This window comes from Muscardinus avellanarius (assembly GCF_963383645.1).
Source record: "Muscardinus avellanarius genome assembly, chromosome: 14".
Classification (NCBI taxonomy): domain Eukaryota; kingdom Metazoa; phylum Chordata; class Mammalia; order Rodentia; family Gliridae; genus Muscardinus; species Muscardinus avellanarius.
In genome coordinates, this window is record NC_137800.1 from 35,084,487 (window position 1) to 35,112,309 (window position 27,823).

At 41.7% G+C, this 27,823-nt stretch overlaps 1 protein-coding gene across 1 annotated transcript in view; it reads right to left on the bottom strand.

Annotated features, from left to right (window-relative positions):
* Window positions 1–1,250: 1,250 nt before the first annotated feature.
* ENPP6 (ectonucleotide pyrophosphatase/phosphodiesterase 6) overlaps window positions 1,251–27,823 on the bottom strand; it is a gene marked incomplete at both ends in the record, with an annotated part of 111,292 nt that continues 84,719 nt past the window's right edge. Inside the window, 3 exons of the mRNA XM_080710127.1 lie at window positions 1,251–1,456; window positions 7,814–7,937; window positions 26,606–26,743. Coding sequence (XP_080566253.1) covers window positions 1,251–1,456; window positions 7,814–7,937; window positions 26,606–26,743 — 468 coding nt within the window. The remainder of the gene's footprint in view (window positions 1,457–7,813; window positions 7,938–26,605; window positions 26,744–27,823) is intronic.

Consider the following 27,823-nt stretch of genomic DNA (forward strand, 5'->3'; position numbering starts at 1 on the left):
CTAAAAATACATCAACTCAGGCTCAGGGGCTTTTTTCAGAGATTTCTAAAGAACTTAAATCTCTGAGGCAGTGGGTGGGCCACCACTTCAACATTTGTTTTCTAATCAAATGAATGGTTGATCAGTGGCTGGGATTTGACCCTGTCACTCCTTCCCATTCTCTTTGGAATCCTAGGTTATTCAGGATTTCCTTTGTAGTTGTTAATCAAGCATTGCTTCAGGGCTATTGGTAACATAAAACTTATGCTTAATGAATCACAAGTCTAAGCACTAAACTAAGATTTCTGCAGACATGTCCATATTCTCATTAGTAAGACATTCATTCTCTCTCTCAGCCTGTACTGACCTGGCAGTTATTAGTGTGGTCTACACCCGGATTTGGGATCCAAAGAGTGGCAGTGTTTGGGGAGACAGTCATATTCACGATGGCCAGGTGGGTAAACTATCACTCTATCAATGTTGAGGAGGTACGACTCATAGACTTGTTACCATGATGCATCATGACTGAGCAGTCTCATAGAAGCCCAAAGCCATTGTTCACTTTTCTGCCTTTTAAGGCAAGGGAAAAATTATTGTGCACTAAGTCTTTGGGAAGGGACCCGGGTCTTTCACCATGTTCTATGAATTCTCCAAACCTTAGTGATATTTTTGTAGGTTGGTTGGCGATCCCTGCTGGGATACCTCCTTTCAGGGACTCTGTATATGATTTTCATGAGCTGGATCAGAGACAGAGAGCAGACATTGCCTTTATGTAGATATTGTCTGTGGTGGAATGGAAGGGGCAGGGCAAGATTATGTCTATAGACCCCAAGGATGGCTCTTATATGTGGACAGGGAAAAAAATAAGTGTCCAGTCTTAGAAGCCACTTATGCAAGGACAGGGAAAAAAAATAAGGGCCCAGTCTCTGCACCCAGAGAGGAGCATAGGAGTGCCATCAAACACTTACTCCACGTTTAGTTGCTTCAGGGTCAGGTGACTCCTCAGACAGTTCATCCTGAGTAACGATAAGAAAAGAAAGAAGCAAACTGCATATAGCTGAGCAAATGAAAATGTAGGATTTTCTTAGTTTCAGAAAAAAGTTTGGGTTTTTAAGAAGTAGTGACTTTTATGTATAGAATCATCCAAGAATATTTACAACATGTATGGCTTTGATTGTGTTAATGAAGCTATTATTCACACAGAAAACAAAAAATCATTCGGCTTTGGAGGCACACTTTGCTGACTGTTTTGGGACAGGCAATATGATCGGTTATGCAAACAGTAAGAGGAGCATCGAGGCCAGTGCACAGCTGCTCAGCTGGATGGACAGAGCTGAGCTGGCCTGGTCCTTTAGCATGCATGCCACCCTGGACCAGGACCCATTGTTGGGTAGCGGGGTGATGCCTGCCACGCTGCACATGATGTTGTAGACATCCACGGATCTGATTGGAGCAGCTCTGAAGTTGGATTTGAAATCTGAAAGGGAAACAAACAGGCTATCATGGTTGGTGACCTAGCCAAAAAAAAAAAAAAAAAAAAAAATCTCAGTACCAACATGGAGGAATTATAATCCGGCTCTAGGCAACTTTGCAGCTGGAAAATCATCTCTATCACTGGGTGTGGCCAAGTGGCTATGAAAGTAGAAGAGTCCCTGGGAGGTTATTGGTTATGAGAAGAAATAGATTTCTATAGCTCATAGAGATATGGCTTTAAAAGACAAGTCAACAAGCCTGGCACTGTGGTGTACACCTGTAATCCCAGTGCTTGAGAGGCTGAAACAGGTGGACAGCCTCAGCAATTTAGAGACCCTTCAGAACTTAGGGAGAAGCTGTTTTAAAAAATAATAATAAAATGGGACTAGGGGTTTAGCTCAGAGCTGGATTCAATCCCCAGTACCCTGGGGTTCATTGATTGAACTTTGAGATCAATCCTCAATATACTCCCCCCCCCACACACACACACACAAACACACAAGGCAGCTCAACAGACTATCTTTGTGCCTAACAGTGCTCCCTTTGAGACAATGAAACTTTTTTGCAGGGCTGAAGCTGTACCATATCTATAGAGTCCTGGAGAACCATGTGGCCAGAGAAGATAGGCTCCTGCTGGGCTCCCCTTAAATGCTGTGTTTATGTGCTAGCATCTCTACCTAGCTGGGACTGAGAACCAGGGTGCTGATTTCTTGCTGCAGAGGATCCCCAGTGACCCAAGAAGGTTTCTCCATTTTCCCACCACATCGAGGTCACGGGTCTATGTGGAATGTGCCGCTGTATTCTGTTGGTGCCGATGTGTTCCCTTGTGCCAGTGGCTCTTCAGCAATAGACATGTTTTCTTAATACATTCAGAAGATCATCTGAACATTCTGAAAGCCTTTCATAACAGATAAAACAACTTAGCCATGAGCAAACTGGTGTCAGAATAAGGGGTCCAAGGGAAGTCTCCGAGGGATGGGTCTAATGGAGAAGAGCAGCAAGCCTCTACCCAGAGCCTGCCCCGATGTGGATGGTGACACAGGCGTAGAAAGGGTGAGCCTGGCCCTAGTAATAGACCCTTGGTAAGAGACCCTGAAGGTTACTCTGTAAGACACTGGAGGGATTTTAATCAAGTGCATCTTCTCTTTCTCCCCAGGAGGCAAATAAAATGCTGAAGACAAAGCATTTGTCCATTTTAAAAAATGAATGTAAGAAGGCAGTAATACACACAAGATGCTTTGCGCTTAGACTCCTAACAAAACGACACTAGGGGACAAATTCACAGGGAGGGGGAATTTATCTATCAATATAATCCTGTACTTTTAGTTCACCTAAGATTTTTGAAGAAAGTGGGTACTTTGGGAACTACAAAGTTAAGTTGTGTTTAATTTTTTTAAAGGGGATTGAACCCAGAGGCATTCTGCCTCCGAGCTAAACCCTCCAGAATTTTTTTTTCTTTTGAAACGGGTCTTACTAACTTGCTGAGGGCCTGGCTAAGTTGCTGAGGTTGACCTGGAACCTGTGATCCTCTTTAGCCTCCCATGTACTGGGATTACAGACGTGTGTCATCACACTAATCAAGTTTTCTATCTTAGAAAATAATCTTTATGTCAGGTGTTGTGGTGTGCACTTGTAATCCCAATACTTGGAAGGTTGAGCCAGGAGGATTGCGGTGTTCAGCCAGCCTCAGATATTTAGTGAGGTCCTCCACAACTTAGTGAAACCCTGTTTCAAAATAAAGAATGAAAAATGGGGCTGGGGGTATAGCTTGGAGATAGAATGCTTCTGAGTTCAACCCCCAGTACCACAAAAAAGGTAATAATAATCATTATAATTGCTTTGCTAAAATGCTCCTTATATTTTATTTTTAAACTGAGTAAATAGTAACAGCAACACGTGTTTGATACACGCTTGTAATCCTAATACTCAGGAGGCTGAGACAGGAGGATCACAGGTTCACGGCCAGCCTCGGACTCTTAGGCCCTCCACAACTTAGTGAGCACCTGTTTCAAAATAAAAATATAAATTGAAATGAAATAGGGCTGTGGTGTAGCTCAGAGGCAGAATGCCCCTGGATTCAATCCTCAGTACCACAAAAAGAAAGAAGTAATAAGAACAACATATTCTGGAAGCACTGGTATCAAGTTCTGCTCCTGGAATTACAAAGATGGAAGAATGTTCTATACAAAAACTCTGCCATACAGTAGGTTAGAGCCAAGGCAACTTCCCAAGTAATGAGTTTTGCTCACGTTGGAGAATGAATGTTGAATTTAGTGTTAAGAGGTGCACAGGATCCATAGGAAATGGACATAGGAAAAGCTACTTAACTCCCAGTTCCAGACACACTGTATCTGCTCAATAAATGATAACATTATTATTAATAAATATGTATAATAACTGTCCAGCAAGAGTGAACTTTGGATTGAAAATGTTTGGCTTATAAATTATTTAGAGGGTTTATTTTTCTTTGGGAGCAGAAAGATAAGGGTCAGTGGGACCTCAAAGTAAAAATGAGTTAAAAAAAATTTAGAATCTGCCTGGAGGGGAGAAGGCAGTGGCTGCCTCAAAATCCCCTCTCGATATCAAGGCAAATTATTCAAGTAGATAAGGGTAGTGATTAGATTTCCTCATCAGAAGAATCACTGCAGCAGGAGAAATCAATGGAACATTTGTCCTGGTGTTATGGAAACAACTCTTCTCTCTCCCTCTGACCTGCCTGTGACCTGGATATGACAATCACATTTCCTGACAGGTGCCTATGTACTTGTTTGTGGGTGGGAGGGCAGGAAAGGTCTCCTTCCTCAGCCTTTCAAAAATCCAGCTTTTTAACACTTCACAGGAAAACCTGATCGGTTCTTCTGACAAAAGTGTTAGGAAAGATTGTTCTGGGTTTGTTTGTTTTCTTTCTTTCTTTCTTTCTTTCTTTCTTTCTTTCTTTCTTTCTTTCTTTCTTTCTTTCTTTTTGTGTGTGTGTCCTTGAAAGTACAAAATCGGTGAGGCATGGTGGCTCGCACCTGTAATCCTGATACTTGGGAGGCTGAGACAGGAGGGTCAGAGGTTCAAGACCAGCCTCAGCAACTTAACAAGACTCTTAGCAACCTGTTTCAAAGCAAAAAATAAAATAAATAAATAAATAAAAAAGGGCTGAGAGTGTGGCTCAGAGGGAAATACCTCTGATCTCAATCCCCAGTACTAAAGGGAAAAAATAAAATTAATAAATAATAAAAAAACAAAAGCAAATCCTGTACACATAAGCAGGAAGGAGAATTGGGTTTTCTTTCCCATCTAGTTCATGGCTCCCTGTTCTAGTAGGGTTTGGACCCAATGCAGAAATGATCTAGGGTGAAATGGAAGCTTTTGGAAAATTCCTGAATAGCTAAAGAAACGCAGGGTTCAATTTTAGGAGAAATCCTACAAACTGTACTAGCTCGAGATACAATGGGAACACCTGTTATTTCCATGGATTGTTTGGGATTTTAAAGATGCCTCCTGAAGAGAGAAAGTTCTGTTGGCCCCTGCTATACCCGACCACCTTGAGTGAGGCTCGTTAACCGTGGTGGCGGCACAGCTCTCTGAATTACTCTCCTGTGGTCTTATCTTGAATGCAGAGTTCTCCAGGGCAAGATTAGGTTGTTCAAATTAGAAATTGGGATTAACCGGAGAGAGGCTATCTTCAGAATTATTTTCTTTTCTCTTTGCCAGACCAGACTTACCGACTTCCATGGCTGATCTATTTGGGCAGCCACAATGATGCCCAGCTTCCTCCTGAAGCAAGACGTGCAGACAATTAATCAGGAGGGATGCACCTTTATCTCCAAGTGCAGCTAGATAGCTATTAAAGGGCTCGCTCTTAAATTTTCTTCTGAGTAAACAGTCAGTGTGCAAAGCTGTTTAATCTTTCATGAGACTTGGAGCCAGGAACGTGATGGTGTGCGGGAGGCTCTCAAGGCTGTATCTGCCTGGAAGCATTTTGCAATTAGCCTAGTCCATTTTCATCAAGGGTCGTCTTTCTGTCTGTGTAAGACCTAGGGCTTTTAGTTTTAAAGGAGCCTATGATGGAGGCGTCTGTTAATGGACAAAATCTCCCCACTGAATTTAACTCTAAGTTAATGCAGCTTTGGTTACTTCTTTTAAAAGTTTGGGTTTGGGGCTAGATTTGGTTCTGCTTTAAAATATCCTGGAGACTCTTGCTCACACATACCCCTCCAAGAGACAACTCGTCTGTACCCATGATCTTATTTTCCTCTTCTGGGGAAGGGGAAGGTGAGGCTCCTGACTGAGAGCCCTGCCGACTAATGTTCTCCCACACCAAGGCCATGGACCAGGCATGTCTCCTACCTAATCTAGTTGAGCCAGCTTCAAGGCTTCATTCCTAATTCCTCTAGCCTTGGAGCTCTGCCTGGTAATCTGGGGCTGGCCGGACAGCGAGCACCTGATAACTTTCATTGGTCAATAGAAACTTCTCGTGCACTTTGAGGCCAGGGTCACGAACCTGGCTAGTGCTCTATGAATGTTTGCAGTGACTGGTTCTGGCACACACTTTGGGACCCGGGATCACATGTTAGGAAGGATTTGGATGTGTTCTCCAAGCTCAGACCCCACAAGGTATCCATGAAGGCTTGTGAAACTGATACCTCATGGTTCGTGTGTGTGTGTGTGTGTGTGTGTGTGTGTGTGTGTGTGTGTGTGTGAGAGAGAGAGAGAGAGAGAGAGAGAGAGAGAGAGAGAGAGAGAGAGAGTCTGGGGGTGGAACCCGGGGCCTTCTATCTCTGGGCTATACTCCCAGACTATTTTATATTTTATTTGGAAACAGGGTCTCACTAGGTTGCTGAGAGCCTCACTGTGTAGCTGAGGTTGGCTTCAAATCTGCACGATCCTCCTGTCTCCACCTCCCAAGCGCAGGGATTACAAGCGTGCGCCACCACACCTGGCACCTCATGGTTTCTAACAGGCATTTTGTGCTAAGCAGAATGAATCAAGTCTGACCAAATGACATAAGTGTGTTGACTTGGCTTCTCTTTTGTCTTTTTACATTGACAAGAAGAGCAGAGCTTATAGGTGGGATATCTAACCTACAATCTGAAAGAAAGAGTGTGGAGTTTCCTGAGCTGAAACATTTTGATTAACACCTAGAAAAAGGTATTCAGAATACAGACATTAGGGTAATCCTATTTAGTGAAGGAAGGTGGACAGTAGCAAGAAATAAGAGTAGCTCATGAACTAGTCAACTGATGGTTGATGGCTATTCAATGATTTTTTTTTTTTGAAACAGTGGAGATGGAGCCAGGCATGGTGGTACATGCCTGAGGTTGAGATAGGAGGATCTCAGGTTGGAAACTAGCCTTAGAAACATAGTGGAAGTCCCATGTTTAATTCTCAGTACCAAAAAAGGGAGGAGGGTAGATGTTCATTGCCAATATATTTATTACAGTATTTGGGTATTTGGTAAACTTTTTCTTTTTTGTACTGGGGATTGAACCCAGGGCATTCTACCTCCAAGCTATACCTCTAGATCTATTTTACTTTTTCTTTTAAGTTAGGGTCTTGCTGAGTTATTGAGGATCTTGCTAAGTTGCTGATGTTGGCCTCAAGCCTGTGATCCACCTGTCTCCATCTCTCAAGTTCTAGGATTAGAGGTGTGCTCCACTACACTCAGCTTCTTTTTTTTGGGGGGGGGATAAACTTTTCTAAACTGCAATGTACAGTGTCCTATCTATAAAGCCAAATGATTAAATTGGTCTTCTCCATCTCCCCTTTTTTCTAGCCCTTTGGAATAAAATCTGATCAAGGAAAGCTCAGCAAATTTGTTTTCATCCAAGATATCCTTATTCATTCTGGCTCATTCTCAAAATCAACCTCAAGGTCATTTCTAAGCCTGCCCTTGAGCTCATCCTAGCTTCTGGTTGGGCCCTAAACTGAATTAACCCACAGGGGTGGATGCTCTAGACAGGGAGGGACTCTGCAAGAGCCAGACCCCATGAAGCAATCGTGTCAACTTTGAGACACACAGCTGTCAGCAACATGGTGTCTGATAAGCTTCCCTGGACATCAGATGGCTGTGAAACAACATTTTGATGAATTAAGTAAAAAATGGGTCACAGACATGTGGAATACATTTTCCTCGTTGCACTCAGGATTTAAAATTTACAAGGAAAAGTATTTGGCCACAATTGCCAAACCCAAGAAGCATTTGAAGGAAAGCCAGCAAGAGATGTTGCACTGAGACTGGCTGGGTTTGCTCAGCTTGGCTCATAAAGAGGGCCCATAAAGAAATCACTTGGGTCTTTACTAGGGCGATTAGCCTCGATTAGAGGGACTTCCTTGGGAACAGTTAAGAGCATGCAGTCACTTCCTTGCTTACCAGGTCCAAAGGCCAAGAAGATGCCCCTCATGTCCATGAGCTCATTGTCATACCCATGCCACCCGTGCTGCCAGCCTTCCTTCTTGCTGGTACTGTTCATCCAGAATGGAAGCATCTCTCGACTCTGAAATCAGCAAGTCAAAGGCATTACACTGTGTCTCAACAATTGTGCTGCGCAGGCATCGGTCCAAACTCCACCCAACGTGGAGATTTCCTCCTGGGCATCCCTGACTTCACACTCAACTGCATCGCTTCCGACACCAGGGCCTCAGACCTTCAGCGGCACCTCTTAAACTCCAGATGAGCTCTGGCTCAGACGATGTTTCCTTATGCTGAGCAGAACTGTATCTCGTCATCAGCTTTAGAACCACTAAATACAGCATGTTAAAGACAGAAAGGATGGTAAAGTGTGTCTATGGTATATAATAAAAAATATATTTGGTCTGTATCCGGGTTCCTGGCATAGAACTCCTAAACCCTTGGAATTTCCTGAGTGATAGGAGTACCTCTTGTTACTGATAGCAAGCCCCTTTCTCCTATGCCAGGCTTTATACTAATAAGATGCATCATGGTGCTGGGAGGCCAGATACCTTCAGGAGGAGAGCTGGTCACCAGGGAAACAAGCCTCATTAGATTAGAAAGTTAGAACTTTCACCCTTGTCCCCAACCACTGGGGAAGGGAGAGGTACTGGAGATTGAACCCAATCAGGTGACCAACGATATAATCATTCAAATCCCCACAATGGCACCCCATCTAGAACCCTGGAGAACATGGTTCAGGCTGCTTCCACATAACAGCCTCTCTGAGCCCCTTACCTTCCAGGCTTTTCCTTGGACATCCTTTCCATCTGCCTCTTCTCTTCCTTATAATAAAACTGTAACAAGTATAGCACCTTCTTGGGTCTTGTGATTCAACTATCAAACCTGAAGCAGGGTCATGAGGACCCTTGAAATTCGTAGCCAAATCAATCCCCAAGTTCTGGTAGCCTGGAGGCCAGAGGCTTGAGCAGGACAAGGGGTCCTTGTGAGACTGAGCCTTTAAACCTTCGAGGCCCACTCTACCTCCAGGTGTAAGTGTTGGAACTGAATCACAAGACACCCAGCTGATGCTGAAGTGTTCTCAGAAAACACAGCATCTATACGGTCACCTCTTTTTACGAACAAAGCAACTGAAACCCAGATGGGCCCACTCGCTCTGCCCAGGGCCCCTTCTGTCAGGCATATTACCCACCCTTCTTTCCTTCTGGCTCCTCTCTGCCCTTTATTTGAACACTTGAAGATGAGACCCTGTCCTCTTATCCACGCCTTGCATACCATCATCCCCTTCACACAGTTTTCATTTGGATTTGGTTCCAGAACCACCTTTTCCCTTTAGTTCCCACATTCAGAACTAAGTTTTCTCAAACTAAACATGCTCTGCCAGATGTGGTAATGCACACTTGTAATCCCAGTACTCAGGAGGCTGAGACAGGAGGATCACAGGTTCATAGCCAGCCTCAGATACTTAGTGAGCTCTTTGCAACTTAGTGAGACCCTGTATCAAAATAAAGAATAAAAAATAAGACTGAGGGTGTAGCTTGGAGGTAGAATGCCTCTGGGTTCAATCCCCAATGCCACACAAAAAAAAATACACATTTTTTGCAAAACACAGGGTTTAAAGAAAAATTTGAAGCCAGGCATGGTGGCATACATTTGTAATCTCAGGACTTGGGAGACTGAGAGAGGATAGCAGATTCGAGGTCGGCAGCATGTGGTAATTTAGGGAGGCCATGTTTCAAAATAAAAATAAAAATAGGGCTGGGAGTGTAGCTCAGAGGCAGGAGGTAGAACTGGCTGGTCCTAATGAGTGAGTGCAGTGGAGGCACCAGCGATTTTTCAGCTGGCTCAAGTGTTAGCAGTAGCATTGCGTATTTAGTGAGTCAGACGACTTACCTGGAGCCTACTCTGAAGTCTACTTAATTGTCACGACATCCCAGTGTGGATAATACCATAATCCCCATTTGTAGTTAAAGAAACTAGGGCACAGAGGGGTTAAGTAACACTCTTAAAGCAACACAGCTAGTGAGAGGTAGTGCTGGGATTGGAACCCAGGTCTCCTGGTCCTTGCACACCTTACACTCACAGCCAGAGCTCACTGCAGTGTGATGCCTGTCCTCTGAGTCTTCACCCACTGAGCGCAGCCAGGCATAAAGTACAGGGATGAGATTTTGGAATTGGATTGGCTTTGGGGTTAAGTTCCAGTTCACCACTTTCTACCTCTGTGATACTGACAAGATACTTAACCTCTCCGAGCTCCAGTTCCCTCGTGGATGTGAGGATGATGAGATCCACCTTGAAGCAAGGCTTTTAGAGAATGGCATGGCTGTGTGCTAAGTACCCAACACACAGTAGATGCTCACTAAATAGGTGCAGTCAGTGTGGCCGCAGACGCTGTTGGCTGTGGGCTGGGTGCCTGGGTTGTGAGGGTGGGCCTCCCCTGCTTGCTTAGCTGTCATATCACACTGCACGCCCACCCGGTCTCACCCCGTAAAACACTCCTTAGTATTTCTGCTTTCCAAATTGCACGATTTCATTGACTCTCCATTTCCTGAATTTCCGTCAGCCTTTGTCCCTCTTTCTCCAGCTGCAGCTTGTATTTTTTCACGGACATGCCTTATGAACTTACTGCATTTCTAACTTTTCCATACTGTTTTTGTTCTCTATTTGCCTGTGGCGAGGATCGCAACACATCCCAATTTAGCTTCATCAGCTAATGTAATGTGTTGCTTCTCCCACTCACAGTCCACAGGCAGAGATTCCTGAATCACTAAGTAGAACATTTTTATAATTAATGAGCTTACTAATGATGAACCCCACAATATACATATATACACCCCATGACAAATGGACAGGTCAAAGGGGATGAATTGCCTAATTAAAATATTATAACCTAAAAATTGTGGCTATTTATTTTACAAATAAATATATACAATAATGAAAACTTCAGCCCTGAAGGTTTCTGACCTATCTGATCACTGGTAAATCCACCAGTTTTTCATCAAAATGACAAGCTGCCCTTGCAAAATGACTGTTCTTACTGATTTAAAAAAATAATCAACTGGTTATATGAGAAGGTAACTATTTCATCTAAGTGAGTGGGTGGATTATGCTACATGAACAGCCTTAATTTCAAAATGATGCGCTGATCATTTCCTCCCGCTTCCTCTCCAAGTGGCTTTGGCATCTTTGTGTTCGCTCATTACCTTCCCAAGGTATACAAGTGGGCTGCACTTGTGGACAGTGAGTCAGCGCCCTCTGAGCATCTAGAATGGTAATCCCTGACCCAGGGATCCTCAGGCTACTTACTGGTGGAGAGCTGACCCCAGCCAGACCCTAGCACACCCATGGACTGCCACATAGCGCCACCTAGTGACAACCCAGGGAGGTACCCAGATTGTGTGTGTGTGTGTGTGTGTGTGTGAGAGAGAGAGAGAGAGAGAGAGAGAGAGAGAGAGAGAGAGAGAGAAGGGGGTGGGGGTGGGATCACTCAGGCAGCCAGGCCTCCAATTGTGGGGGCATCTGATTCCCAGGGTTATAGGAAACATCCCTCCTTCTTAGCACAAGCTGTAAGGGGATGGTGCCCACCAATAAAGGGATAGGAAAGGAAGGAATAGGGTATCCCTAGTGAGAGGCATCTCAAGAGTGGGTGGGTGTCCTTGCCAGGATGGAATAGAAGCCAGACACCACAGGGCCAGTTCATTCCCCTCTGTGGAGATGCACAGAGCTCAGATCCGAGGCAGGGGCTACACTATCATTTGGGAAAAGAGGTTGCAGTGCCTGAGTATAGATTCCTGAGCCACTCAGGGCAGAAAGTGGGTGACCTGAGCTGGAAGCAGTAAGGAGGTTCAGAGGCAGGGGAGGCCTTTGGTGGAGTGCAAACAGAAAGAGCCCCGTGAGAAGAATTAACCAATGGGATTGGGCTGTGCTCATGCAGGTGTACATGTGAGTGTGTGTGTGTCTGTGCACATGTGTTTATATATATGTGGTGGGATGAGCACATATGAGTATGTGTATGTGTGTATATGTGTTTCTTTGTGAGAGTACATCTGTGCATGTGAACGTACGAATGTCGTATGTGTTTGTATGCATGAGAATGTGAGTGTATGTAGGTGTTTATGTGATAGTCATATGCATTTGTGTGTGTGGGGGGTGTTGCAGTAGGATGAAAAAGGGGAGGGACGTATTTTGGCATTTAATTGGATCCTCTTTTGATACCTATTTTTTTCTCTTTCATCTTTTTTCTCTCTCACTTTGTCTTCAGTCTCCTTTTCTTCAATCACATTTTTTCTTTTTCTTGTTATCTTTCTTCTATTTTCTTTATTTTAACCATTATTCTAACTCAATTTAGTATACTATCATTAATGCTTAAGCTTTTCAGTTTATTCTAAATTATTTCTTACCCACATTTCTCTTTGGTTAGTAGAATTGAAGATATTACTAATAGCAACCTTTATGGCACATGTTGACACATAGTTTGTTCTTAAATTACTATGGTTATTGGCAAATGGTGCTGGCAGTTGAACTTAACACCTTGATTGGCTGATACTATGTTTTGAAGCTAAAATATTCCCCACCCAAGATTTATTATAAAGACATAAATACTCACTAAAAGGCCCTCACATCAAAGAAGAAGATGAATCCATCTCAACAAATAATAGGACTTTAGAAAATAGAGAGAAATAGGCCAACAAGATGCATTCAAAAGTTTCTAACACCTAATAACTGAACCCACAGAAAATGCAGTACATAAGATCCCTGGGTGATTTCATTCGAAACACCCTCTCAGAGGCTGTAACTATCTTCTGTATTTCTATCTTTTTAATAAACTTCTTTAAATCTTCAGCAAGAGTACGGGCTATTGCATATTTATCCCTAGCTCAAGGCAAGAACCCGTGGGTTTTTTGTGTTTGAGGGGAATTGTTTCAGGGGGGTCTAACAAAGGTCCCCGGGAACTGTTCCCCTAAACAGTAACCTTCACCCTCAAATGGTACCATTCATCTTTCACTGCAACATCTTTTTAAACCGCAACATCTTTGGCGCCCAACATTTTGGGGCAACGTGGGGCACGTAGCTCAGTAATTTTCACGGGACTTTTTGGCCAGTGGGTTGGTGGGCAGCAGCAGCTTTAGCTCCAGCTACAGAGCTGTCGAGCTTTAAAACAACTATAGAGTAGCCTTTGCATCACTGCAGCTCTGAAAGTGAATTCCAGGACATCTCGCCGGTGGTCCTGGTACCACTGCACCCAAAAGGTATGTACCTTCCTGGAGCGATAAGGAGTTCCCCCAGAATGACCATTGATCTTCCGGCATCTGGGAGGCAATTCTGGTTTGTGGGGACCCCCTGGCCAAGGAACTAGCCCGCAGTCAAATCCCCTCCAGGAAGTAAACCCTTTAAATAGTGTAGGCTTGATAGGCCCACATCAAAGATGGGACACTCTTTTAAAAGCCGTATACAAAGTTAAATATTAAAAGAATGCCCATAGCCCACCTTCAGAAAGCTTCCCAAACAGGAGACACCAGCCAGCACCCATTTCTAAAATGGGAGTGAGGTTTTTTTTTTTTTTTTGGTAGTGGGAAACAGGTTCTAGGGAGATAAGCTAGCTTGCTTTTAGTGACAACATCTAGGAAGTGTTGCAATTAGCAACCGGGGCCATGTGCACCCTGTGGGTCTGTAAACTATAGCAGTTTGCAGGCCTCAGCAACCCCAAACTCCCAGCAGCTATTAGAAGCCTGAATGGACAAGCTTCTCCTCGGAGAGCTCAAGGAAAAGCCTAGTCAATAGTTTCAGCCAGATAACAGCCAGGCTTGCCTGCTTGGTGAATGGCTGCACCCAGTGGGCATTGTCCGGCATTCAGCAGGCAGATACAGCTCCGTTTGCATAAGAAAGTCCTCAGTGAAGGAAACTCAGGGAGCCACTCCTGACCTCGTGTCAGCTCGGGATTTTTAGGCACACCAAAACTGGAGAATATTTTCAGGGAAGCAAATTAATAAGATTTTTTTGAGAACGGCAATATTTTCAGCTGGAAAACCTCATCGAGATAGAGAAGGGACACATACAGGGAAGAAGGGACAGAGGCAGGGCAGGAGGAAGAGGGGCTAAACTTCAAGCCTGCAATGCCCTTCTGGTGGACTGTGAGGCCACTCTCACTGCTCCCTGCACACAGGCACCCCAGCTGGACACCCCTGGCTGGGCCACTCAGTTTCATAGGAGTGCAAGGAAGGAGGGCGGACTTCTGCGTACTCTACAACCACACATCTCTTTCTTAGATGGAGTCCCAGCAATGCAAAGTAGAAGCCGGATCTTCACTCGCATGTGTTCTCCAAAATTGGGAAAAGTTTGATCCCAAAACACTAAAGAAAAGAGCTCTCATTTTTTTCCTGCACCCAAGTATGGCCACAGTATGTGCTGGAGGACGGAGAAATCTGGACTCTTCGGGGAAGTTTAAATTGTAATACCAATGGCAACTAGATCTATTTTGTAAAAAATAAGGAAAGATGGATAGAAGTAGCTTATCTTCAGCTGCTCTTTAACCTCAGGACCACCCAGATTTCTTTAAAGAGATCGCAGGGTTGAGACAATCGTGGCAGCATTGGCTACAGTAGTGTGGGGAGGGAGAGTTTAGAGTTTGATCTGTCCATATGATCTGTCCATACGCAGTTTTTTTTTTTTTTACAGGCTGAGTTTAAAGCTATCTCACTAACTCAAATAATAGGTGCTGGCATTCTTAGTTAATTCTTTACCTGGTAGAAGGGGAGGCCATCCTCAGACAAATTCCACTACTGCAGGCTGCCAATTCAGTTTAATAGGGGCTTGAAAAGGGAGAGACAGGAGAAAAGAATTCTGGCTGAACATGAGACCCACAAAAGCCAGGGCTCAAATCTATTTTAGGGGTGGAGAGCAAGGGCATCTCTGGCGTAAATGCCCTCAACTAGGAGGACAAAAAGGGGCCTCCAAGGCCTGGCTCATGGTGCAAAGGGGGGCCATTCAACGGATTGGGTGCCCCCAGTTCTGGAGGGAATTGAAGTCCCCAGACCTAGGTTCCCAGTGATTCCTCCCAACTCCCACCACCCGAGTTAAGACTAAAGAGCCTTAGGTGATCACAGTGAGATCTCACAGAAGGCCAGGTTTAAGGCGTTATCTTTCTTTTCCGGCCCAAGATCCAAAAGTTTAGTTAGAATGAGGGGTCTATCAGACCAGCCCCCAAACTGTTTTTTTAACCCAATACTCAGCCTGTGGCTTCCAGGATGACCTCTAATTCTCCCATTCTCAGTTAAACTAGAGATTTCAGCTCCTTTGTTAAAAAGATATAATGTCAGGAAACCAACTCTTTTTTTTTTCTTTTTGCTGATGTCACTAAAGTTATTGCTCAAAGTTTTGTTTTTTATCTCAACCAGTCTTAGCTAAAATGTAAACTCCTAAAAAGCTGTACAATTAGACCTCTGAGATATGACTAAGTACAATATACATTACTTTTAAAGTTCTTTTTTCTTTGACAGAATTAATGTTTTAAGACACTAGTGATGCTTATATGATGTCGTAGATTTTTGTGGTAATCTATCAAATATGATATGCATTGTCTTTAATTTTATTCCTTTTGCACAATTAAGGTTTTAAGGTGCTAGTGATATTTATCTAATGTCTTAACTTTTCATGGTAATCTCTAATTCAATTATTAAATTGGGAAAATGTAAAATGCAATGCTTTAAAATGCTCTTAACTTCATAAGGTTTAAAATAACACTTAAGTCATTTTTTTTTTTTTGGTGGTACTGGGGTTCCTGGAAGCCCTTCTACCTTTGGGCTACACTCCCAGACCTATTTTATACTTTTTTTGGGAAACAAGCCAGCACGGCTGGCTTTGAACCTGCACGATCCTCCTGTCTCTGCCTCCCAAGCACGGGGATTACAAGTGTGTGCCACCATGCCTGGAAACACTTAAGGTTTTTAATGGATTTTAAATTGTTGGTATAGGAACAACATTATAAAATGGCTTTTTTTTTTTTGGTTCGCCTATATGTAAGAACAATAGACAGACATAAAGAGTGAGTTGGTGTAAAGTTTCTTGTAATGAAAGGAAATTTTGTGAGACTAAGAAAGCATGTAGTGCTGGGTGTGGTGGCGCACGTTTGTAATCCCCGTGCTTGGGAGGCAGAGACAAGAGGATCATGCAGGTTGGAAGCCAGCCGCGCTGGCTTAAGAGACCCTGTTTCCAAATAAAAATATAAAAGTAGGTCTGGGAATGTAGCCCAGAGAAGGGTTTCCAGGAACCCCAGTACCACCACCACCCAAAAAATAAAAATAAAAAAAGACAGAATGTAGTAAGGTTTATCCTAAGATTGTCCCAAATGGGAAAGAAAGGACCAGGATAGAAAAATAAGAGGGTTAAAACAAGTTTATAGTGTTTGTAAAATGTTTGTTTACATATGTGATGAAGATGGGTTATTAGTTAAAAGAAAGTAGGTTTCTAATACGCCTACCTCTTCTATATTCCCAAGAAGAAAGTGCTAGAGCTCATCAGCAGGGATGTACTATGGATATGAAAGGCTAGAGGATTACTTTTGGCAATAAAATCTAGAGACCCCCCAAGTCTGCAGTGAAAAATACTTAAAACTCTCCATTAGATACATCACTTGGGGAGAGATAATTCTTTAAAATTTAACATAGGCTTCAAGGTTGTTTACTAGAAAGCTGTTACAGGAGACGATGAGTCGTATCATACAGGGATGTCAAATTTGCCTCAATTAGTTCTCAAAATTAACTTGTTAAATCCACCAGGCAAGTAATCTAGAGGCACATATCCAGGTGAAGATTGGCAGCTTGGTTTCGCTCATATGCCAGTGGAAACTTTTAGATCTTTTCTGAATGGGACATAGTCCGAGATAATAGACTATGTTACCCAATTGACAGAGTATCAACAAGTTTTAAGTAAACTCCAAACAGTGCCCAAGCGGAAGGGGGAAGTTTTGTTTTGTCCAGGTGACACGGTACTAATCAAATCATCTGAAATTTTTATTCAAATTACCCCAAAGCTTATTTCAGGTCTCTACAGTACTAGTTTCTGGATTCACATAGCACAAAACAAACTAAATACATCCCACTTTTGTGTGTTTCAGCCTAAGTCAGCAAAACAAGTTTTAACTTCTCATTTAAGTGCTATTTTTAGGTTTTCCTGGTTAACCTGTATTGTGAGTATTGCTTAAAGCTTTCAGACATCTGATGGTGGTATGAGCAGACCCAAAGAGGAACATCTATCAAAGCCCTTTGGATGGCGATAGAGACATTCTTGCCCATCTGACTTCCTCACCACCACCCTGCATAAATGTTACCCTAAAGTCGGGCCCCCCCTTACGCCACCCCTGTTCAGGTAGAAGCAGTTAATAACTGAGTCGACAGCCTTATTCCTTTGCTAAGAGGTATATGCATGTAGCAATAATGGGGGGAAAAATGAATGGGGATTGAGCGCATGTTAACTGTTAATAAGAACTATAAAAGTAAAAATGTATTTTCTGTATTTACCTTTAGCCTGACAGGTGTCAGGAAGTTACTAGACAGAGGGGGGAATGTACCCGTATTGGGAATAGCCTAGGAAGATTTGAGAAAACTCTAGTTATTAATAAATATATTTTAAAAAATAAAATAAAATAAAATATTCCCCCACCCAAAATTTATTATAAAGACATAACTACTCACTAAAAGGCACTCACATCAAAGAGGAAGATGAATCCATCTCGACAAATATAGGACTTTAGAAAATAGAGAGAAATAGGCCAACAAGATGCATTCAAAAGTTTCTAACACCTAATAACTGAATCCACAGAAAATGCAGTAGATAAGATCCCAGACAAAATAATTTTAAAAGTTGATTGTTAAAATAATTAACGAACTGAAAGAAAATCCACAGAATGAACTAAGAAAGAAAATATAGAATATAAAAGCATTTCAATAAAAATGTAGATAGAGATTCTAAAAAAGAATAAAACAGAAATTCTGGAAAAGTACACAATGAAATTCAGAATTCCTATCACCCTGAACTTCATTATGACATGAGACTACAATGCACCAATAAAAGTTTTAAAGTATAAAAAATTTAGTTGAAAGTTTACCAATAGATTAGAGCATGTGGGAGACAAAATTTCAGGCCTTGAAATAAGGTATAGAAACTGAACACTCAGCAATAAAAGGAAATAAAATATGATCAGAATATACAAGAACTCTGTGACACCACTAAGAGATAAAATATAAAATTTAACAATCATTGGAATTGAAGAAGAAACCAATACATCAGGCACAGGCTAATTGTATTGAAAACCTTCCTAGTTAAATAATGACAGAAAAAAATGTCAAACCTTGGGAATATGATTGACATTCAGATACAAGAGGTGTCTAGAACTCCAAATAGACAAGTTAAAAAAAAGAAAAAAAAAAGACCTATTAGGCACAATGATGCATGTCTGTAATCCCAGTATTCGAGAGGCAGAAATAGGTTCAAGGCCAGGCAGGTTAGAAGCCAGTTTGCAATAACTCAGTGAGACCCTGTTTCAAAAAAATTTTAAAAAGGGCTGTGAGTGTAGCTCAGTGGTAGAAAACCCCTGAGTTTCATCCCCCCCCCCACACACACCTCTCTACAACACATTATAATTAAAATGCCATATAGATAGGATAAGAATAGAAATTTTAAAGTCTCAAGAGAAAAATGCCAGGTCATATTTAGAGGTAAACCAATAAAAATAACATGACTTCTTAAGAAAAATCCTAAAATCCAGGAAGGCTTGAAATGATGTGTTTCAATCCCCGAAAGAAAATAACAGCCGACCAAGATATTGCTGTATCCAGCAAAGCTATCCTTAGGAATGAGAAAAGAAATATAAACCTTCCAAGAGAAGCATAAATTAAAAGGATTCATGACTACTAAGCCAGCATTATAGAAAATACTTAAGGAAACTTTCAGACAGAAGAAACTAAATACAAACTTCAGAGCTGAGGAAAAGATGAAACTGATTGGAAGAGAAATTAATCAAATGAGAATAAAAAATGAAGTAAACATTATAAATAAACCAACATGGGAAGAAGTAATAATCATCTTGGTATAATAAATATTGATTGTAAATAATTTCTATTCTCCAATTAAAATACATAGACTAGAAAAATAGATTTTAAAGGGATATAACGATTTGTTGTCTCCAAGAGACTCACCTCTTAGGCAAAGATATCCTTAGGCTGAAAGTAAAAAAGAAAAAAATGACATTCCATACAGATGGAGCCTGAAAACAACTCTCATATCTGACAAAGTGGACTTCAAGCCATAATTAATCAGAAGAGATAAATAAGGTCACCTTGTGCTGATAAAGGGAACAATCCAACAAGAAGATATAACAATAGTAAATATTTATGTTTCAAACATCAGTGTACTTAATTATATAAAACAAACACTACTTGATATTAAGGCTCAGATCAACTCCAAAACAATAATTCTGGGTGATTTCAACATACCTTCTTACCCAGAGATAGGTTCAGACATAAAATCAGTAGACTCTTTAGACCTAAAAATATTACGATTTAAATGGGCTTAATAGACATCTATCAAATATTTCATTCAGCAATAGCTGAATGCATTCTCTTTTCAGCCGCTCATGGATTTTCTGCAAAGCTGACCATATTTTATATCACAGTCTTAGTAAATACATTTATGTATATACATATATCTCCTCATATCTCCTCAAATCATAAGGGAATGGTATCAGAAATAAACATCAAGGAAACTACAAAAACTATATGAACAGCACACTTTTAAATAATAATGGGCTATAGAAGAAATCAGAGAAAAAATTTAAAACTCCTAGAATAAAATGAAAATAGAGATGCAACACACCAGAATCTCCCTTGAAGCATTTCAACAAGTTTCCTATAGGCATTCCAATGGACTACTGAAATTTGATCATATTAAAATAAATAAAATGTGAAAACTTGTCTAAGATGTGTTAGAGACCTAACAAAAATTAAATCTACTGTATTTTCCCAGGACATGGTTATAAGAGGGGCCTACTATGTTGTGAAAGTAGAATCAACTTCTGCTACCATCCCAGACCAAAAAAAAAAAAAGGTACCAAAAAAAGTTCAAGTCTCAGTAAAAGCTCTTATGAAATGAAAACAGGCTAGTTGGCATGAATGGCTTTGCTACTAGGTTTAAGGTAGAGCAAAGGTTTCTGTTATGAACCTGGGTTTCTTAAATTTTGTAGCATTGCTATTTTATTTCCCTTTTTGTTGTTGTTATTGCCCTTTTTGGTACTGGAGATCGAACTCAGGGCATTGCACACAAGGCAAGTGCTTTAATACTGAGACACATCCTACCCCTAATACTGCTACTTTCTTTTCTTTTCTTTCTTTCTTTCTTTTTTTTTTTTTTTTGGTACTGGAGATTGAACCAGAGGCTTTCTTCCTCTGAGCTACATCCTCAGCCCCATTTTATTTTTTATTTTGAAACAGGGTCTCACTAAATTGCTGAGGTTGTCCTTGAACCTGTGATCCTTCTGCCTCAGTCTGTAGTGGGAACCTTTGGAGACTTTCTCAGTGGTGGTTTTGAACCCTAGACATGTTTTTGCCATATGCCACTACCAGGAGATGTCCCTATAACAGTTTCCCTGTCTCCATATTTATAAATCAGAATTTAATTATTTGGCCTCAGGCCCCTTGCCTGACCCTGGAGAGCCCCTTGCCACAAACAGCTTGATCTTTGACATAGAAAATACCAGAGAGCAAAAGCTACAGGGATCCAGAGGAGCAGAAGTCCTTGGGCTAGAGCAGTACTGATTAAAGAGCCGGGGAGGCACTCACTGAATGGGGTTTCTTTTGCTTTTCTTTTTTGTCCAGAATCACATTTATTGAAGCATGACAGAGGAGAAGGGATAGGCAGGAGCTTCCTGACAGCTCACACAGGTGACCCTAATCACCATGGAGAGCAAGTCGCTCCCAGTACTCCACATCTGACTTCCTGAGGCTCAATTGGTTGGGCCTGGACAATACCACTTGGGCTGCCACTAACACTCAGGAGTTGTGCTTTCCAGGTTATCTTGACTTCCCCAAATATTTTGGGTCCAAGCCTAACTGCCATTCAACTGCAAGCTTTAGAATTGTGCCTGGCATTTCATATCCTTTGCCAGTTTTCAAAATAAATCCTTCCTCTGGAGAACAATATTGGCCTCCTAACAGAAGTGAGAGCCTGAACTTGTTGCATTTCTTTCAACTCAGATAGGAATCCAGAAAATCAACAATGAAGCACCATGATTTCCAATTTCTTACCAGGCTCTGGTCCTGTCATACATTTTTGAGCTTGTGGCATGAAGTGGATACTGTCCAGGGGAGGCCACACAAGAATTAGCCCTTGAAAGCTGGGTAGGGAGCTGGACGAGGACCGAGGAGAGCTGATGTCTTACTTTGGACTGTAGCTTTGAGCTAACCAGAGCTATGAGAATTGCTGCCAATGGTGCTAACACCTTTTCCCTGTTGAAATCTTTCCTAGGGCTAGTAATAGCCAAAGTTGAAGGCTTGACTCAGCTTTCCTCTGTTTTCTTGGCAACTGATTTACAAACCTACAAAGTGAACAGCCTGTCAGCAAGTAACCAAAAATAAACTATCTTAACATTTATTAATCCATTCAATTTACTAACATGTATGAGACTCTATTACTCTATATGAGGTTCATTGGGAAGAAGTCAAGGTCAGGATCCAAAAACCTGCCTTCAGTGGGCTTCCACAACAAGAGGGCAGAGTCCAAAAGCAGCCAGTCAAATACAGCCCCAGGTGGAGTGATTCAGTCTTAAGAAAATTCCAAGATGAAGAAAATTGGGGACTCATTAGGTTTTTCAAGGGAGAGACGGTATTGGAGTTGGGCTTCAAAGGACTGGGAGTCAGAGAACATTCCAGGGATCCTACTGACTATTTACTGGGTCAATTAAAGTTATATTGGGAGAGTAGAGTTTCCTCCTGACCATTTAACTCTCAACATTTAGGTCTCACATGGAAAGGATTATTTTCACAAACATGACCATGTTGATTCCAGTGGGTACAAGTCACCCATTTTGGTGATAGGAAAGGAAAAGATGGGTCAGAAAGAGAAAGAGGAGGCAAAGTGGGCTGCTGAGCAACTCTACAGGTTACTGCAGGGTGACCTGAGCAGGGGAAAAATAATAAAGGATGATGTCATAACTTCTGTTTCTGCTACTGTGACAGAGCCTAGATGCACCTTTAGACTCCACTGGGAGGCAGCAGGGAGATTATTTTATAATACCTGTTGTTACTAATTAAAGGTATATGAGATCAAAATCAATGGTCTTTGTTTAGTGGGTCAACATAAGAAATATAAGAAATTTTGTAAGCTGGTTGTGGTGGTGTATGCCTGTAAATCCAGCACTTGGGAGGCTGAGACAGAAGGATCTCACGCTTCAAAACTGGGCTCCAGTGCTCCCCAGAAGGGTGCTTCCCTGGCAGGAAGAAAGAATCATCCCTGGCAGGAAACACTTCCCAGAGGACAGGGACCAGGTCTTAGGGAGACAGGGGAGGCTGGGCATGAGTTGGGAACTCCATTACCCATCCTTAAGAAAAAAGTATGGCTGGTGGGACAGGCGTGGATTTAACCTCTCCTGGTGGCTCATTTTTGTCTCTTAGTGTTCAGTTCTCTGGGAACATGAGCACCTTCAGAATTTTGCCCTCGGGAAGGGAGACCAGAGAAAGGGCTGATAGTAGTTGGAAATTCAGCCTGTGTGTTAAGCCGTGCAGGAGCAGAAGCAAAATGGGAGCCTCTGGGCAGGGAGCATGTTTTTCTAGGGCAGTATCCACAGTTACACTAGATGCTGGTGCAATTCCAGGTGACAAATTAAATCTGCTTCCCTGCCTTTATCCTTTTCGGTGACAGCTCTCTAAGCAACCATAAAGAGAAATGAACTTGGTTAAGTCTTCCTGTTAGCACAGCTGTCTTAAAATCTGCAGAATTTAAATTGGTGGCAGCAAGTTGGTGTTTATATGGTAATGACATTTTTACCAAAGAAGCCAAACTATACATGTTTGTGGGTCAGAGGCTGTAGGGAGAAAGGAAGAGGGGGGTGGAATTGGCTCTTATTCAGCATCGATTTGTCCTGACTCAGCTGTTTCCTTCATTATGTTGAAAACAGACTCATCTGCCATCCCAGCTCAGACCCAGTGAGACTGCTCTCAGGACTGAGAACTTCTCCATGTTACAGATGTGAAGTAAAATCCAGCAGGAAACCATCATTCCATGCACTGTGGACTGCAGAGTGGGTTACAGAGCAAAACATAACAGTGTTTACAATTTAGGGAGAAATTTTGCAAATAGGAATGAGACATTAATATCCAAAACGAGTCATGGATATACAAGGGAGTTTTCAATTTACCTTAGTCAGGAAAGTATAATAAACAACAGAACTGTGCAGATGAGAAAAAAAAGTCTAAGCCATTAAGGAAAGAATGGGTGCTTATTTTAGGATGTTTCCCAAAATAAAATTAATAAAAATTATAATTATTACATATGATGTCTTTTAAATAAAAAGCCTTAAATTCAAGAATAGGAGTAAAATTATTAAAGTATTTAGTCTAGGAAAGCTGCTCCAGTAATTGTTGGTAGTTGGACATTTTTTTTGTTCTTTGCTGTAGAATTTCTCTCTTCAGAAGCCATAAAATGAAATATTGGGGAGTCTTAGTTAACTGACTCTTAGTTCTTTTTTTTTTTTTACTAAAATGAGCATATGTGTGCAAACATAACAAAACAATAAATAATATAGTCTGTATAATAACCACATGGCCTCACCCACAGAAGATCCTAATTTGCCAGGTTTCTGCAGGGGAGCAAATCCTCAGCAGGCAGAGGCAGGGCAGACCTGTCACTCATGTGCTCCCTGAGAGGTCATGGCTGCCAGAAAGTGGGAGGTGGCGAAGTTTCTCCTTCCTCTTTTATCCCCTCTTCTTCCATGCTGACCTTCTCTTTAGGGTTCTCTCTGCCCAATTCCCAGATCTCTTCTGTCGTGTCTATGGTCCCTGGCCTGCCTTTCAACACAGTTTCAGATCTCAAAACCAAACCTGACTAAGGCAAGAATGTCCTACCCAGGCCATCAGTTGATTGATGGGACCTAATGGGAAGCTGCTTGAGGTTTCTGCAGTGCAGTTAAAGAAATTTAAGTATTGGAGTTTCTCAGGTGTGTAGGCTTTTTCTAAGTTCCTGAACCTAATTTTGTCTTCATAATTATCTACCTTTTATTTATTTTTATTAGACCATTTTAGTTATACAGAAAGTTTTCTTTCTTTCTTTCTTCCTTTTTTTTTTGTGTATGTGTGTGTGGCAATAGGGACTGAGCCCAGGGGTAAGCTCTACCTTTGAGCTATGTCTCCAGCCCTCTGTCATTTTTTATATTTTGAAACAGGGTCTCACTAAGTTGCTGAGAATCTTGCTAAGTTGCTGAGGCTGATCTGGAACCTGCGATCTTCCCGCCTCAGCTCTCAAGTGCTGGGATCATAGATGTGCACCACCATGCCCTGCTGAATGCATTCTTTTCTTAAAGAGAGATCCTCCTGGTTCTGGGGTATATACTTTGCTTTCCTGTTAACAATAGGAGACATGCAAAGAGAAGCCACACCCTTTCTTTCCTGCTTTGGGATGTTCTGAGGAGATGTGATGCTTGAACTGCCCAGTTCTAGACTTCCAGTTAGGTAAGAGTTCATCTTTATTGCTTACACCATTATTCAAATGGACTATGATGTCTAACCAAGAGTATCACACTGATATCCTTAGTCTCCCATCATGATGTTTAGTCATTTGTTGCAAATATCTGTATTTTCTTCCTGGATGTGCTACTGCTGAGCTGCTGTAGTTACTTTAGAGACTGAATTCTTTCCATATGGAAGGAACTACCCTGTTTTCATGCCCAAGTCACTGGACTTCCACTCCTGGAGGCAGCAGCTCCACTAACAGCTGTCCTGCCCCACTGGATGGATCCCGAGTCTTTCCCACTATAATCGAAGTGGTACTTCTCTAGTCCAGCATCTCTGTAGTGACCTCTAGTTTCACCACTCCCCTGCCAGGGGAAATTTGGGATAATTCCATCACATTACCCCAAATTGTCCCTGCCTTCTTTCCAATTTTGCTCCCCACCATGAACCAAACTTCCAGTGCTGTTGATTTTGGCTAAAGATGAGAAAGTGAGTAACAGATGCAGAGCTGGGCTAAGATATGAATGGCAGCTATGACTGCAACCTCACAATTTATTTACTTTTAAAAACGCATGCAGGCTTAGTGGTGCATGAGTATAGTCCCATACTTGGGAGGCTGAGATAGGAGGATCCACAGGTTCAAGACCATCCTCAGCAACTTAGCAAGACCCTATTCCAAAGTAAAAACTTAAAATCAGGGTGGGGGCGTAGATCAGCAGTAGAATGTCCCTCGGTTTAATCCCCAGTAACAACACACGCATGTGCCCCCCCCCCCCAGCACACACACATTCAAAGCAATTCCACTAGACTTTTCTAACAGGGATCCATCCAGGCGGCCCTAAGGAAACCACTGTAAATGAATGCTGGAGCCTGCAATGATCTCACCCCAGGAGAAATTTGAACAGTGTGATGAAGTGAAGAGAAGGATTTGGGTGAGTGAGCAGAAAGACCCTCCTGGAGACCTTCTAAGTAGCTTGGCAGAGGAAGAAACAGGAAGGTCCTTTGCTGCAGGAAGGTCTTATTGGCCTCTGTACTCTAAGGTCAACATTTCCAACCAAATCTGCTTTGTTCTTGGTTCCTCCATGACCACAAACTTCTTATGCTAGTGCCTAAAACAACCAGTCCTCCTCAACCACTGAAACTTATGTCCCGGAACCCCCATCTTCCTACGCCCACCCAGGTCTCTGGACTTTTAACTCATTTACCAATCAGTATTTTCATGGATTCTCCCTCTCTCTCTCTCTCTCTCTCTCTCTCTCTCTCTCTCTCTCTCTCTCTCTCTCTTTCTCATGGATTATCAGTTATAGATCTTAACTATTGGCCTCCACCACTATCCTCACATGCCACTCTTTTTAACCATGTAGTCTGATATAAATGCAACTCACCTTCAAATTTACATCTAAAATACCCCATGTCTTCTTTAGGAATTGAGTTTACCCATGGCATGACCACAGAGTCTCCTGAAAGTCAAGGCCTTCCCATGTTGGCCCAGTATTACAACCTGGCACAGAGCCTGGTGAACTTACATCCCAAGGAAGAGGCTATGGTAGTCATTGAGGCACAAGGTGACTAGGTTTTGGGCCCAAAATGCAAGAGAATCTCCTCTGTAAAATCAAGTCAAAGAACTGAGGGTCTGAATAGTTTCTATTTGACAAACATTTATCTTAAAGGTGAAAGCAAAGCCGAGCTTCTCTTTGCTTTCGACTGCCCTAAATCGATTGCTTTGGTTCACAGTAATTGTTCCGCTTTAAACAGAACAGGTTATACCATAAGCCTGGGTAATTAAGTTAAGGTCTGTTTGTTAAAATACAGCAGGGCTGGAGCCAGAAAGTCTAAACCGTGACTCTGAGTTGTGTCTGTGGTGCACATCAATAAAGTCACCTGATCAAACCTTTTGATTCTCTAAAGAAGGAAGTAATGCAAGGAATGATACCCCAATGAATAAATCTCTCATGTGTAAAAGCTGAATAATTTTGATTTATCTTTGGACTGTTGGATAGAATTTGTAAAATGAACAAATTGTCATGAATTTCCTAATTACCTCGGTTATGAACCACCCTTCATTGGCCACTAACGTCAACGGAGAGACAAACTTCCCTTTCTTGTAATAGAATCTGCTTGGTATGGCTTCCTTCTCATAGACGGTCATGTGCTCCACTCTCTTCAGTTTGGTAAATATCTGCAAAGAAAACAAAGAATGACTAGTTTTGCATTTCTTTCTAAAATATATCGAATATATATTGGACTTCCAGGATGGGGGACTTTATAAGACCAAAGAAAGAAGTTACCAAATGTTGAATAGATTTGATTATATGTAAAAATGAGAAATTTTTTGTGGTGCTGGGGATTGAACCCAGGGGCATTCTACCTCTAAGCTACACCCCCAGCCTGATTTTTTTAGTCTTTATTTTGAAACAGGGTCTCACTAAGTCGTGGAGTGCCTCACTAAGTAGCTAAGGCTGTCTGCGAACTGTGATCCTCCTGTCTCAGCCTCCCAAGTACTGGGATTACAAGCATGTGCCACCATATCCAACTAAAATGAGAAGCTTTTATACAGCTCAAAAAATAGTCTGGCCTTATCTAGTAAGACGTTGAAGATCCATGTCCCCTCTGAACTACGAGGTTCACCTTCAGAAATATAATGAAAATCCCTTGTACATGTGCATTATAGATCTATAGAACAGTCCAGATATTCCACAACAATAGAAGTAAGGATGAATGGATTACAGCTCTAGAGACACAGAGGAGAATCTCAGGGATCTTAAGTTTGAGGAAAAAATGTGCAAATTGTAGAAAAGTGCAGACAAAATTAATAACTGATAAACACTACAAAAATGTATTAATGTGAAAATTCTGTACACTAAAATTAAAAACAAATAAGAAATCAGCCCTGACTAGTGTTAAATACAAAGACCAAAGGGAGAAAAACATATATTTTTTTAAACTTGATCTAGAGGGCATGTCCTACCTACCCAGGAATCTTAGAAATACTAGTAATTATTTGTTACTAATTACACTGCTAATTTTATGATGGAGATGTAAATTTTGTATACATTTCCAATATTTAACAGCAGCTTAAATATTAGTTAAATATTTTCTTGCTAAAGTTAAAATGGACTGGCCACATGTCAACTTTTTGCCCTCTAGCAAAATCAGACATATATATTCCTGGGTATCACTGAATATAAAATTGAGTTTATCAACTCCACTCTGAAAAGTAATTACTACTTAGGCTGTTTGTAGGAGGTTTCTGATGGTC